This window comes from Dendrobates tinctorius, unplaced genomic scaffold (genome assembly GCF_039654945.1).
Source record: "Dendrobates tinctorius isolate UK_male_01 unplaced genomic scaffold, ASM3965494v1 ptg000074l, whole genome shotgun sequence".
NCBI classification, from domain to species: domain Eukaryota; kingdom Metazoa; phylum Chordata; class Amphibia; order Anura; family Dendrobatidae; genus Dendrobates; species Dendrobates tinctorius.
The window spans coordinates 2,473,907-2,489,874 of NW_027361742.1; the positions used below are offsets into that span (position 1 = coordinate 2,473,907).

The 15,968-nt window shown below is 43.4% G+C and overlaps 1 protein-coding gene across 1 annotated transcript in view; it reads right to left on the reverse strand.

The window, feature by feature from the left end:
• LOC141096339 (complement factor H-related protein 5-like) overlaps window positions 1-15,968 on the reverse strand; it is a 158,138-nt gene that overhangs the window by 39,832 nt on the left and 102,338 nt on the right. Inside the window, exons 8-10 of the mRNA XM_073582876.1 lie at window positions 5,643-5,759; window positions 5,505-5,543; window positions 3,019-3,198 (exon numbers count right to left, since the gene is read on the reverse strand). Coding sequence (XP_073438977.1) covers window positions 3,019-3,198; window positions 5,505-5,543; window positions 5,643-5,759 — 336 coding nt within the window. The remainder of the gene's footprint in view (window positions 1-3,018; window positions 3,199-5,504; window positions 5,544-5,642; window positions 5,760-15,968) is intronic.

Consider the following 15,968-nt stretch of genomic DNA (forward strand, 5'->3'; position numbering starts at 1 on the left):
CCACTGTTTGGGCACATCAGGGGCTCTCCAAATGCAACATGGCGCCTGATTTCAATTCCAGCCAATTCTGAGTTGAAAAAGTCAAATGATGCTCCTTCCCTTCCAAGCTCTGACATGCGCCCAAACAGTGTTTTACCCCCACATATAGGGTATCAGCCTACTCAGGACAAATTGCAAAACAATTTTTGGGGTCCAATTTCTCCTGTTACCCTTAGGAAAATAAAAAATTGGGGGCAAAAATATCATTTTTGTGGAAAATACGATTTTTTTATTTTCATGCCCGGGCATTATAAACTTCTGTGAAGCCCTTGGGGGTTCAAAGTGCTCACCTCACATCTAGATAAGTTCCTTAGGGGGTCTATTTTTCAAAATGGGGTCATTTGTGGGGGGTTTCCACTGTTTAGGTACATTAGGGGCTCTCCAAAGGCAACATGACACCCGCAGACCATTCCATCAAAGTCTGCATTCCAAAACGTCACTACTTCCCTTCCGAGCCCCGACGTGTGCCCATACAGTAGTTTTCTCCCACATATGGGGTATCAGCATACTCAGGACAAATTGGACAACAACTTTTGGGGTCCAATTTCCTCTGGTACCCTTGGGAAAATAAAAAAATGGTGACTAAAAGATCATGTTTGTGGAAAAAGTACGAATTTTTTACTTTCACGCCCGGGCGTTATAAACTTCTGTGAAGCACTGGGGGGTTCAAAGTTCTCACCACACATCTAGATAAGTTCCTTAGGGGGTCTAGTTTCCAAAATGGTGTCATTTGTGGGGGGTTTCCACTGTTTTGGTACATCAGGGGTTTTCCAATCGCGACATGGTGTCCGATCTCAATTCCAGCCAAAAACGTCAAATGGCGCTGCTTCCCTTCCGAGCTCTGCCATGCGCCCAAATAGTGGTTTACCCCCACATGTGGGGTATCAGCGTACTCAGGACAAATTGCACAATAACTTTTAGGATCCTGTTACACTTGGAAAAATAAGAATTGAGGGTGAAACGATCATTTTTGTGGAAAAAATATGATTTTTTAATTGTACGGCTTTATGTTATAAACTTCTGTGAAGCCCTTGGGGGTTCAAAGTTCTCACCACACATCTAGATAAGTTCCTTAGGGGTCTAGTTTCCAAAATGGTGTCATTTGTGGGGGGTTTCCACTGTTTTGGTACATCAGGGGTTTTCCAATCGCGACATGATGTCCGATCTCAATTCCAGCCCAAAACGTCAAATGGCGCTGCTTCCCTTCCGAGCTCTGCCATGCGCCCAAATAGTGGTTTACCCCCACATGTGGGGTATCAGCGTACTCAGGACAAATTGCACAATAACTTTTAGGGTCCTGTTACCCTTGGGAAAATAAAAATTGGGGTGAAAAGATCATTTTTGTGGAAAAAATATGATTTTTTAATTGTACTGCTGTACGTTATAAACTTCTGTAAAGCCCTTGTTGGTTCAAAGTTCTCACCACATATCTAGATAAGTTCCTTGGGGGGTCTAGTTTCCTAAATGGGGTCACTTGTAGGGGGTTTCCACTGTTTAGGTACATCAGGGACTCTCCAAACGTGACATGGCATCCGATCTGAACTCCAGACAATTTTGCATTGAAAAAGTCAAACGGCGCTCCTTCCATTCTGAGCTCTGCCATGCGCCGAAACAGTCGTTCCCCCCCACATATCAGGTATCAGCGTACTCAGGACAAATTGCACAATAACTTTTGCAGTCCAATTTCTCCTGTTACCCTTGGTAAAATAAAAAAAATTGAACCTGAAGTACTTTTTTTGTGAAAAAAAGTTAGATGTTCATTTTTTTTTAAATAATCAAAAAAATTCCTGTGACGCACCTAAAGGGTTAATTAACTTCTTGAATGTGGTTTTGAGCACCTTAAGGGGTGCAGTTTTTAGAATGGTGTCACTTTTGGGTATTTTCTATCATATAGACCCCTCAAAGTGGCTTCAAATGTGATGTGGTCCGTAAAAATAAAATGGTGTTGTAAAAATGAGAAATCACTGGTCAACTTTTAACCCTTATAACTTCCTAACAAAAAAAAATTTTGGTTCCAAAATTGTGCTGATGTAAAGTAAACATGTGGGAAATGTTAGTTATCAATTTTTTTGGGTGCCATATCTCTGTGATTTAAGGGCATAAAAATTAAAAGTTGGAAAATTGCGAAATTTTCAAAATTTTCGCCAAATTTCCATTTTTCTCACAAATAAACGCAAGTTATTTGAATGAAATTTTACCACTAACATGAAGTACAATATGTCACGAGAAAACAATGTCAGAATCACCGGGATCCATGGAAGCGTTCCAGAGATATGACCTCATAAAGGTACAGTGGTCAGAATTGTAAAAATTGGCCCGGTCATGAACGTGCAAACCACCCTTGGGGGTGAAGGGGTTAAAGTTTATCTTTTATATTTATTGTAATGCAATTCATTACAGATGAACAGAACTTTGTATTTCTATTTAACATTGCCTCCTGAGAAATATTGTCCAATATAATTTCACATTTGTCCAAGGTTCAAGATTCTAGCAAAGCATCATTAACGTCACACTTAGGTGGTCCCTGCCATTCCAGAGATCTATGGACACATTTCATACAGTTTTATGTCTCAAGCAGTGGTCATTTGGGCTCCTGTAGAAGAAATGACCTTCTTTCAGTGTGTATGACCACTGTCTAAGACCTAAAGGCTTGTACGGTGGTGGAGCCAGGCACATGAACACTTCGATGCATCTCTGGAACAGCAGGAATCAGCATTGTATAACCTCTGTGGTGCGTTGAGTAACATTTACAGCTTTTTGATTAGTGATTGCTAACTATACATAACATTTTAACTAAATTAACATTTACTGTACATTGAAAATCCCCATTTATTTGGATAATAAATTGAAATGTGAAAAAAATAACTGCACAATGATGTTTGCACTTTTTTTACAATATCAAATATGGATTAGAGTTAGTTACTCTATAACACCATTTACTTCCCATAAACATTATCAGTCTACACTTGATGCACATACCAAGACAAACAGGTAATTTGTCCCATATTCCATCTTGACATTGGATTTTTTTTTTACCCTGAATTGTAAAGAACTTCTGACACTTGTATGTCACGAATGAACCTGATTTGTAGCTGTCATTCACAGCTGTTGAGATGTCTCCATGTTGTATTTGTGGAGGCCTGCCACATGGTTTATTTTCTGAAAAAAAGAAGAAAGACAGAAATTAATCAGATTTTAGAAAAAAATGTAAGTAGCCCTCAACCAAAGCTAATGGCAGGATCATAGTAGGCTCTCGCCAAAACAAAACATGTTCCTGGAGCTACTGCTACAGCATGCAAAATCAGCAAACACTATATTTTTATAAGTAGTATAGAATGCTGCTTTTATAAAATTACATGATCTCTGAGAAGTTAGAGACCTCCGATTTTAGGGGAAATTGGATAAAGCACTTCCTCATTTTTTTCCAGAATTCCCACCAATCCAACCAGCTCATTCCAGCTTGTGTTAATAAGATTGTTTGATTTCAGTTCTATTTAAACAAAATGATACTCGCGCTATGAATCAATGGAGAATAAAATATATATATATATATATATATATATATATATATATAGTTACCTGTAGGATCAAGGCAATAAACTCATAAGCATTAGATGTTAGAGGGTACTGAGTATTGATGGATCAAACTACAAAAAGACAAAACAAAGCATAAGTTTTAAATCTGAAAATGCAAAGTCATAAAAAAAAAAAAAAAAAAAGAAAAAAAAAAAGTGTGAAGTGTCCGGGTTAGACTCTAGTGACTAAGAGCATGGTCGGTATTGCGTTCTAATAGTTAATTAAAACACCTACCATATAACTATGCAGACATAAATAAAAACAGATACGAACACACTCGGGGGAGCCATAAAGTGCTATAAATGTAACTTGCACATACCCCCACTGTGACTATTACCTCTGATTAGGAGTGCAGTGGGAAACGCCCGGTGGTTCACTAATGTGAACAGACTTTTAAGCAGTAGGTTCACCGCTGTGAGCGGACTTTTGCTTTTGAGCGGTAGAAGCCAGCGGCATATACTTGCTAATCGTTTAGGAAGTCTCTCAATCAGTAGGAAAAAATAAATAAATAAATAAAATAAAACACCGAGCTCTGTTCTGGCCGGTAACAGGCTCCAGGTGCTGGCAAACGTCCGATAATTCTCCGATGGTGATAGATCCCGCGTGAATAGTCATATGGCAGGTGTTTTTAATTAACTATTAGAACGCAATACCGACCATGCTCTTAGTCACTAGAGTCTAACCCGGACACTTCACATTTTTTTTTTTTTATGACTTTGCATTTTCAGATTTAAAACTTATGCTTTGTTTTGTCTTTTTGTAGTTTGATCCATCAATACTCAGTACCCTCTAACATCTAATGCTTATGAGTTTATTGCCTTGATCCTACAGGTAACTATATATATATATATATTTTTTATTCTCCATTGATTCATAGCGCGAGTATCATTTTGTTTAAATTGTTTATTTTCACCCCTGGTGGTGTGGGGGTTCCTTACTCGCTGCTGAATCAACCCTGCACACTAGCGCCATTGGTATATTGTATATATATTTGATTTCAGTTCTAGTGCTTCCCTTTATTAGGGTGTGTGCACACATTGCGGATCCTGGTGCGGAATTTTCAGCGCGGATTTGTCTAAATCCGCAGGTAAATCTGCAGGTCAAAAGACCTGCGGTTCATCTGCGGATTTTCTGCGGTTTTCCCCTTCAGTTTGACACCTGTCATGGAGCAGGTGCCAAACCGCTGCGGAATCCGCACAAAGAAGTGACATGCTGCGGATTTAAAACTGCAGCAAATCCGCCCAGAATATTCTGCACTGTGGGCACTGCATTTTTCATTTTGCATTGCCTTACGTGGTACTGTACACCCCGCATGGCAAAATCTGCTGCGGATCCGCAGCAGAATCCTCATCGTGTGCACACACCATACAGATCTTGTGGGAATACCATAAATGCCTTTGGTCAAAATATTCCACCAATTAAGAAACAATTGGATCAATGTAAAACTTGTTATATTGTTTTCTAGCAAGTCTGAAGATTGAGCATTAAAGTACTGTCACACTTAGCGATGCACCAGCGATCCTGACAATGATATGACCTGGTCAGGATCGCTGGTGCATCACTAAGTGGTCGCTAGTGAGCTGCCAAACAGGCAGATCTCACCAGCGACATAGCAGCGGTCGGCGGTCGCTACTTACCTGTCAGACGAGGCGATGAAGACGTCCTCCCGCCCGCGTCCACGCGTCGCTCGTTGCCACAGCAGGAAGCGGACGACGAGAAACGGCCCAGGCCGTTCTCGCGCAATCAACGATCACCAGCGGGGGAGCCGGTCGGAGGTAAGTATCACACATAGCGATATCGCTAGCAATATCGCTGCTACGTCACAAAACCAGTGACGTTATAGCGATATTGCTTGCGATATCGCTTAGTGTGACGGGCCCTATACACACCTGTTTTTTGGGGAACTTGCTTCTGCTGGTCCAGGAACTCTAATATAATATTAAAAAAAAAAAAACAGCGTTAAAAGATAAGGTCTGCATGACTACATGTGTATAAGGAGGGATGGGGGATAAGGAAAGTCAGCTCACTATTTGTGGTCTCTTCATGAGAATGGTTTCCACGCACGGAGCCGCCCTGGTTTAGATGTGCAGATGCGGAAAATGTAGAAGAGTTGATTCTCCGGTGTGGAAAGGTAAAAACTTCGTCTTTAATAATGAATTCATAAAAATAGGCACAATGAGATAACATGAAGATCCCAATTGACTACCAACCGACGCGTTTCGACAATGAAGTCATAACCATGGCTTGTATAAAGTACCCATCTTGGGACTTAAATATCCATTAGAAAGCAGACAGATGTGAAACAAGTGTTAATTATTGACCAACTCACAAGGTGAAACAATTAACCCCTGTAGTAGCACTGCAGAAACATACATGTAAGCACATTGATTAAAAACAATTAAATAAAAAAAAGAGAAAAAGAGAAACAGAAGAAAATCCCATGAAAAAACAGACTCACATTGCAATTAATGTCTAAGCAGATAATATACCAAAAAAGCAGGGAACAATCACAAAAAATAAACAGGAGAACTAAACAGATTAATTATATTGGAGTATAAGATCTTGTTGCACATTCAGACCCTGCGGAATCCTTGTCTGCAACTTGAAAATCCAATATGACTCTCTATTTAATATTTTTCTTCTCATATCTCTCCACCTCTGAACGACTTAAAGACCTTTTCCATTCCTATAACTGTGAAGGAACTAGTATTACCTCCATCTATATACAGTGGAGGAAATAAGTATTTGATCTCTTGCTGATTTTGTAAGTTTGCACACTGGCAAAGACATGAACAGTCTATAATTTCAAGGGTAGGTTAATTTTGACATTGAAAGATAGAATATCAAAAATAAAATCCATTTGTCTGGTCTGTTTTGGGGGTTTTGTAGGAAATTATGTCTAATATGCCTTTTTCTTTTTGTGTGTTGTTACAATACACATACAGAAAATAAACATGTGTATAACAAAACACATCTAATTACAATAATTTTCTTGGAGAAACACTTAATTTTCTGCAACAATTTCAAGTGTGCCAACACTTTCAGTCATGACTGTAACAATTAGGCGCCGGCTTTCCGTCGCTGCACAGCGGGAATCCCAAGCCTTACTTCCAGCAGTCTCCCATTCCTCTCCATCCGCAGAGGAGGTTGCTCAGCAAACTCGTCGGTCCAGGCGCTCTGCCCAGACCAGCTCCATGGGTTTGCTTACTGCTGCCACCTCTGGCACAGCTATGGCAATACATGCTGCTCAGCAGCGAGATTCTCCAGGGACTAAGTCCCCATGTCGGGCCACTGAGCATGCCCATGGAGTGATCTCCCATTGGAGATCGAAGGTCACGTGCTCAGGTCCTGCTCGTGTTCGGATTGGCCCATCCGAGAAGCCAGAAAGGTCCCGGACGCTCGCGGCTATAAAAGGTTCGCATGGCCGCTCGGCCATGCTCTAGGATAGACTGTATTTACAGACTATCTGGAGTGAGTGATGTATGCACGTATGAACGTCTCTGGTGAATGACTCATTAAGAAACCCCTACCTTTGGTACACATGTGTTGTGCAGCCTAGCCTGCTAGCGCCCAGGCTTAGGCGTAGGTAGGTCAGAGGTTGAGTCAGGCATCAGTCCTCACCAGGGACTCGGCACGCCTCAGTGCACGTGCTCCATACCTCATAGCCAGAGTCTATAGCGGCGCTCGCGGCAGTGACGCCGCGCTCAGTGGGCCTAGAGGGAGTCTAACCCCGTGTCCTTGGGGTAGAGTTCTGTGGACGTACACTGTGCGCTCTTTTGGCTGGGTTCTGTGAGCTAAACAGGCTACAGCATCTGCGTTCAGCGGTTGTGCGGCTCTGTGCATTAACAGAGTTCGCTCCTGTTCAAATTGGGTGAAGTAACCCACGTATGACTGTTTTCACACCGCTTAATTCTTCCGCCATTATCTAGCAGCAGTGTACCACCTCTGCACGGTGGACCCCGGGCTGTGAACGCACCTACTACTATTTTATAATTTGGTGCGTTCCGCCAGCCCTAACTTTATCCTAGTGCCAGGGTCTGGCTAGTAATGGTGGACGAACAGCGACTGCTGCAGTACATCCGGCAGCTGCCAGGCAGGTTGGTGGCTCTCGAGGGTCCAGCCTCAGCTGCGGATGTTACTGCGGTTGCTGTTCAGGCAGCCACAGAGGCTGTCTCCTGTGTTACCACTGCCATCCCCGCCCCGACTTTGTCCCGCCTCCCACTGCCCGAGAAGTTCTCGGGTGATAGTGCCTCTTGTAGGAGTTTCGTGAGCCAGTGCTCGATACAGCTGGAGCTGCTGGCAACACGATTCCCCTCCGAGCGGGCCAAAGTGGGATTTATTATTTCTCTCTTGTCGGGCAGGGCTTTGGAGTGGGCCACATCGCTGTGGGAGCATGGTGATCATGTGGTGCAGAGTGCCTCTCGGTTCTTGGACACTCTGAAGCATGTCTTCCTGGGACCGCGAGTCACCCATGACACAGCACTCTGGCTGCTGGCATTGTCACAGGGCTCGTCCATGGTCAGCCACTTTGCCATCCAGTTCCGGAAGCTGGCCTTGGAGTTAGAGTGGCCAGATAAGGTCCTCATTCCGGCATTCTGGAGAGGTTTGGCTGGCCATGTGAAGGACGCTCTGGCCACCAGGGAGATTCCTGCTACACTGGAGGAGCTTATCACCGTCTCCACCCGTATAGACCTTCGCTTTGCCGAGCGAAGGTTGGAGCGGTTCCAGTGTAGGCAGAGGTTTAGGTTGGCACCCAGTTTTGCTAAACCTCTGGAATCTTCCGATCGGGCGTCCGAGTGTCAGGGGGCTTCCCGCCAGGGATCCAGGCCCCGGCCCGCTCTAGCCCCTGTGATCTGTCATGGTTGCTGGCAGTCTGGTCACTTTGCCAACCAGTGCCCACAGCGGCTGGGAAGGCGCTCGCCCCTAGTGGCCGTAGGAGGCAGCTCACTAGAATCCGCGGCGTTTTCCTCCAAGTTGTCCTTTAAGGGGACACTTGGGTTTGGTTCTCCCACTCTGGCGGTGGAGGTTTGCGTGGATTCCGGAGCGGAGGGCAATTTTATGTCTTCTGCCTTCGCTCAACGGCACGCGATACCACTGCTAATGATGTCCAAGCCAGTCACCGTCAGAGTAGCGAATGGAGCGACTCTGCCCTCACAGATTACCCACCAAACAGCTCCACTGTTACTCTCGGTGTCTCCATCTCATCAGGAGACGATATCCCTCCTCGTCATGCCCGAGGGTATCGACCAGGTCCTTCTAGAGGTCCCCTGGTTGCGGTATCACTCTCCCCATATAGAGTGGTCCTCGGGGAGAATTCTTGGTTGGAGAAAGTCATGTGAGGGTAGATGTCTGAGGGAATGTGTCCAGGTTGCCTCCATCGAGGTCCCCGCAGATCTTTCCTCTCTTCCCAAACACTATCGACAGTATGTGGACGTGTTCTACAAAAAGGCGGAGACACTTCCACCGCATCACCCCTATGACTGTCCTATTGACCTCTTGCCTGGTGCTGAGCCTCCCCGGGGTCGAGTCTATCCCCTATCTCTCCCAGAGACAGAGGCCATGTCTCAATACATCATGGAGAATCTGGCAAGAGGATTCATTAGGAAGTCAGTTTCACCAGCGGGGGCGGGATTCTTCTTCGTCCAGAAGAAGAGTGGAGAACTACATCCTTGCATCGATTACAGGGGTCTTAACGCCATCACCGTTAAGAATAAGTATCCTCTACCCCTGATATTGGACCTGTTTGATAGGCTACGGGGAGCGAGAGTGTTTACCAAACTTGATCTGCGGGGGGCTTACAACCTGATTCGCATCCGTGATGGGGACGAATGGAAGACGGCATTTAACACCAGAGACGGGCACTATGAATATTTGGTGATGCCCTTCGGGCTCTGTAATGCCCCAGCCGTCTTCCAAGACTTTGTGAACGATATCTTCCGGGATATGCTTACCACCACGATAGTAGTCTATCTGGATGATATTCTCATCTACTCTTCAGATATTGACTCCCGCCGGAGAGATGTTTGCAAAGTTTTCGACCTCCTGTGGGCAAACTCCCTCTATGCCAAGTTGGAGAAGTGTATGTTTGAGCAGGAGTCCTTGCCATTCTTGGGCTATATCATCTCTGCCCAGGGTTTGGCCATGGATCCTGCCAAGCTACAGGCGGTGATGGATTGGCAGGAACCCCATTCTCTCAAAGCGGTGCAGTGCTTTATGGGGTTCATAAATTACTATCGCCAATTCATTCCCCACTTTTCAACTTTGGTCGCTCCCTTGGTAGCCCTCACCAAGAAGGGTGCAAACCCCAAGTTGTGGTCAGAACCTGTCTCCAAGGCATTCTCCTCTATTAAATCCCATTTCGCTAGCGCTCCCATTCTACATCGCCCCGATGTGGATAAACCCTTCATTCTGGAGGTGGATGCCTCTTCCGTCGGTGCTGGAGCAGTCCTTTTTCAGAAGGACTTGCAAGGTCGGGAGCACCCATGCTTCTTCTTCTCCAAGACCTTCACACCAGCGGAGAGGAATTATTCCATCGGGGACAGGGAGATGCTAGCAATGAAGTTGGCCTTTTCAGAGTGGAGACACCTCCTGGAGGGGGCTCGCCACCTTTTCCAGGTGTTCACCGACCACAAGAATTTGGTCTATTTACAAACAGCCCAGTGGCTGAATTCTCACCAGGCCAGATGGTCCTTGCTCTTCTCCCGATTCCACTTCAACCTGCATTTTCTCTCTGGGGAGAAGAACGTCCGGGCCGATGCTCTCTCCCGCTCCGTGGTGTCATCGGAGGAGGAGCCTCGGCTGATAGTCCGGTCTGAAAGCCTGAGGACCATGGCTCTGGTCGCCCTCGAGTCCAGCGTCGGACTGGAACACCTTGGGCCCACCAGAGAAAATCATTCTTGGGGCCCACTATGTAGCTGCATAGAGTTAAATACCAGACCACCAATTATGCGGTAAAACACGCTAATATCCGGGTATAATATAAGGTTGTACATGTCTTAATTATGTAGCAGGAGTTGGGGTAGCCCCCTCATAGAATATAAAGCAGCCCCCTCACATAGTATAATGCAGCCATCTCATAGAATATAATACTGCCCCCCTCATAGGGTATAATACTGCCCCCCTCATAGGGAATAATGCACCCCCTCATAGGGTATAACGCACCCCCTCATAGGGTATAATGCACCCCCTCATAGGGTATAATACTGCCCCCCTCATAGGGTATAATACTGCCCCCCTCATAGGGAATAATACTGCCCCCCTCATAGGGAATAATGCTGCCCCCCTCATAGGGAATAATGCACCCCCTTATAGGGAATAATGCTGCCCCCTCATAGGGTATAATACTGCCCCCCTCATAGGGAATAATGCACCCCCTCATAGGGTATAATGCACTCCCTCATAGGGTATAATACTGCCCCCCTGATTGGGTATAATACTGCCCCCCTCATAGGTCATAGGGTATAATGCACCCCCTCATAGGGAATAATGCACCCCCTCATAGGGAATAATGCTGCCCCTTCATAGGGTATAATACTGCCCCCCTCATAGGGTATAATACTGCCCCCCTCATAGGGAATAATGCTGCCCTCCTCATAGGGTATAATGCTGCCTCCTCATAGGGTATAATGCTGCCCCCTCATAGGGTATAATGCTGCCCTCCTCATAGGGTATAATGCACCCCGTCATAGGGAATAATGCTGCCCTCCTCATAGGGTATAATGCTGCCTCCTCATAGGGTATAATGCTGCCCCCTCATAGGGTATAATGCTGCCCCCTCATAGGGTATAATGCTGCCCTCCTCATAGGGTATAATGCACCCCCTCATAGGGAATAATGCTGCCCTCCTCATAGGGTATAATGCTGCCCCCTCATAGGGTATAATGCTGCCCCCTCATAGGGTATAATACTGCCCCCCTCATAGGGTATAATGCTGCCCCCTCATAGGGTATAATACTGCCCCCCTCATAGGGAATAATGCTGCCCTCCTCATAGGGTATAATGCTGCCTCCTCATAGGGTATAATGCTGCCCCCTCATAGGGTATAATGCTGCCCTCCTCATAGGGTATAATGCACCCCGTCATAGGGAATAATGCTGCCCTCCTCATAGGGTATAATGCTGCCTCCTCATAGGGTATAATGCTGCCCCCTCATAGGGTATAATGCTGCCCTCCTCATAGGGTATAATGCACCCCATCATAGGGAATAATGCTGCCCTCCTCATAGGGTATAATGCTGCCTCCTCATAGGGTATAATGCTGCCCCCTCATAGGGTATAATGTTGCCCCCTCATAGGGTATAATGCTGCCCTCCTCATAGGGTATAATGCACCCCCTCATAGGGTATAATGCTGCCTCCTCATAGGGTATAATGCTGCCCCCTCATAGGGTATAATGCTGCCCCCTCATAGGGTATAATACTGCCCCCCTCATAGGGTATAATACTGCCCCCCTCATAGGGTATATTGCTATATAGATATATAGATATAGAGTTAGATAGATATAGATAGATAGATGTAGAAATAGATAGATATAGAGATAGATAGTAGATAATGGATAGAAAGTAGATAATGGATAGATAGAAAGATTCATAGAGATAGATATAAAGATAGATATAGAAAGAAATATAGATAGATAGATAGATCTAGATAGCTATAGATAGAAAGATATAGAGATAGATATATAGATAGAGATAGATAATAGATAGAGATATACAGATATAATAATAATAATATAGACATATATAGATAGATATAGAGATAAATAGATATAGATAGATGGATATAAATAAAAATAGATATAGAGATATACACTCACTGGCCACTTTATTAGGTACACCTGTCCAACTGTGTGTTAAGACTTAATTTCTAATCAGCCAATCACATGGCGGCAACTCAGTGCATTTAGGCATGTAGACATGGTCAAGACAATCTCCTGCAGTTCAAACCGAGCATCAGTATGGGGAAGAAAGGTGATTTGAGTGCCTTTGAACGTGGCATGATTGTTGGTGCCAGAAGGGCTGGTCTGAGTATTTCAGAAACTGCTGATCTACTGGGATTTTCACGCACAACCATCTCTAGGGTTTACAGAGAATGGTCCGAAAAAGAAAAAAAATCCAGTGAGCGGCAGTTCTGTGGCCGGAAATGCCATGTTGATGCCAGAGGTCAGAGGAGAATGGGCAGACTGGTTCGAGCTGATAGAAAGGCAACAGTGACTCAAATTGCCACCCGTTACAACCAAGGTAGGCAGAAGAGCATCTCTGAACGCACAGTGCGTCGAACTTTGAGGCAGATGGGCTACAGCAGCAGAAGACCACACTGGGTACCACTCCTCTCAGCTAAGAACAGGAAACTGAGGCTACAATTTGCACAAGCTCATCGAAATTGGACAGTAGAAGATTGGAAAAACGTTGCCTGGTCTGATGAGTCTCGATTTCTGCTGCGACATTCGGATGGTAGGGTCAGAATTTGGCGTAAACAACATGAAAGCATGGATCCATCCTGCCTTGTATCAACGGTTCAGGCTGGTGGTGGTGGTGTCATGGTGTGGGGAATTTTTTCTTGGCACTCTTTGGGCCCCTTGGTACCAATTGAGCATCGTTGCAACGCCACAGCCTACCTGAGTATTGTTGCTGACCATGTCCATCCCTTTATGACCACAATGTACCCAACATCTGATGGCTACTTTCAGCAGGATAATGCGCCATGTCATAAAGCTCGAATCATCTCAGATTGGTTTCTTGAACATGACAATGAGTTCACTGTACTCAAATGGCCTCCTCAGTCACCAGATCTCAATCCAATAGAGCATCTTTGGGATGTGGTGGAACGGGAGATTCGCATCAGGGATGTGCAGCCGACAAATCTGCGCCAACTGTGTGATGCCATCATGTCAATATGGTCCAAAATCTCTGAGGAATGCTTCCAGCACCTTGTTGAATCTCTGCCACGAAGAATTGAGGCAGTTCTGAAGGCAAAAGGGGGTCCAACCCGTTACTAGCATGGTGTACCTAATAAAGTGGCCAGTGAGTGTATATAGAGATAGATAGAGATAATAGATATAGAGATAGATAGATAGATAGATAGATAGATAGATAGATAGATAGATAGATAGATAGATATAGAGATAGATATAGAGACAAATAGATATAGAAAGATAGATATAGAGATAGATATAGAGATAATAGCTAGATATAGAGATATGTATAGAGATAGATATAGAGTTAGAAAGATAGATAGATAGAGATAGCTAGATAGATAGATGGATAGATAGATATAGATAATAGAGATAATAGATAGATATAATAGATAGATATAGAGATAGATATAGAGATAGATGGATAGATCAATAGATAGATAGATAAAGAGAGAGAGATGGAGATAGAGATAGAGATAGATAATGAGATATAGAGATAGATATAGAGATATAGTGTTAGATAGAAAGATAGATATAGAGATAGATATGGATATAGAGATAACAGATATAGAGATAGATAGATATAGAGATAGATAGATATAGAGATAATATATAGATAGATATAGAGATAATATATAGATAGCTAGAGAGAGAGAGAGATATAGAGATAGATATAGAGAGAAACAGATATAGATATAGAGATAGATATAGAGATAGATAGGTAGATAGATATAGAGATAGATAGATATAGATATAAAGATAGAGACAGAGAGAGCGGTAGATAGAGATAGAGATAGATACAGAGATCGATAAATAGATAGAGAGATAGATATAGATAATAGATAGAGATAGATAGATAAAGATAGATAATAAATATAGAGATAACAGATAGATATAGAGATAGAGTAAGATAGAAAGATATAGAGATAGGTAGATATAGATAATAGAGATAGCTAGATAGATAGACATAATAGATAAATATAGATATAGATAGATATAGAGATAGATAGAAAGATAGATATAGAGATAGATGTAGAGATAGAAAGATAGATATAGAGATAGAGCGATAGATAGAGATAGATATATATAATAGATAGAGATAGATAGATAGATAAAGATAGATAGATATAGAGATAGATATAGAGATAGAAAGATAGATAGATATACAGAGAGATAGATATAGAGATAGAGATAAATAGATAGATGGATATAGAGAGAGATATAGAGAGAAATAGATATAGATATAGAGATAATAGATATATATATAGAGATAGATAGATATAGATAGAGATAGATACAGAGAAAAGATATAGAGAAAGATAGATAGATATATAGATATAGAGATAGAAAGATAGATAGATATACAGAGAGATAGATATAGAGATAGATAGATAGCTATAGAGATAGATATAGAGAGAAATAGATATAGATATAGAGATAGATATATAGATATAGAGATAGATATAGAGATAGATATAGATATAGAGATAGAGCGATAGATAGCGAGAGATATAGATATAGAGATAGATAGATAGATAGATACAGAGAAAAGATATAGAGATAGATAACGGATAAATAGATAGATAGGTATAGAGATAGATAGATATAGATATTAGATAGAGATATATATATAGATAAAGATAGATAGATATAGATGGTAGCTAGATAGATAATAAATATAGAGATAATAGATATAGAGATAGATAGACATAATAGATAGATATAGAGATATATATAGAAAGATATAGAGATAGATAGATAGATATAGAGATAGATGTAGAGATAGAAAGATAAATATAAAGATAGAGCGATAGATAGAGATAGATATAGAAATAGATAGATATAGATAATAGATAGAAAGATAGATAGATAAAAGAGAGATAGAGAGAGAGATATATAGAGATATAGAGATAGATAGATAGATAGATAGAGAGAGAGAGACAGATAGAGAGAGTGAGAGAGATATAAAAAAACAAAACAAAACACAATACTCACCTCTCCTCCTCGCTCCCACGCTGATCCCGGCTTCAGTGTCAGGAGCTGTCCCCTCTGCCAGACACACAGCGGGTGCGCGATGTAGTGACGTCATCGCGCACTGGCTGTGAGCCAGGAGCAGAGGGGACTGAGGGCGGTGCCGGCCCTGATGCAGAGCAGCTTACTGGGCTGGGGGCGGGGCCTCTGGGGGTGGAGACCTGAAATGATATTCACTGCTTCGCAGTGAATATTCATTTCTCTTTAGCAGCGGGGACATTGGCTCCTGCCTCCTGACACCCGCTGCTGCTCCACTGGCAGGGGCCCCCATAGCAGCTGCATGGTGTGCGACACACCACTGGCTGGGGGCCCCTGGAGCAGCGGGGGCCCTAGGCAACTGCTGGCCCTGTATGCCAGCAGGTGCCAGGGCCCACCAGATGCCAGGGCCCACCGGAGAATCCTCCGGTTCT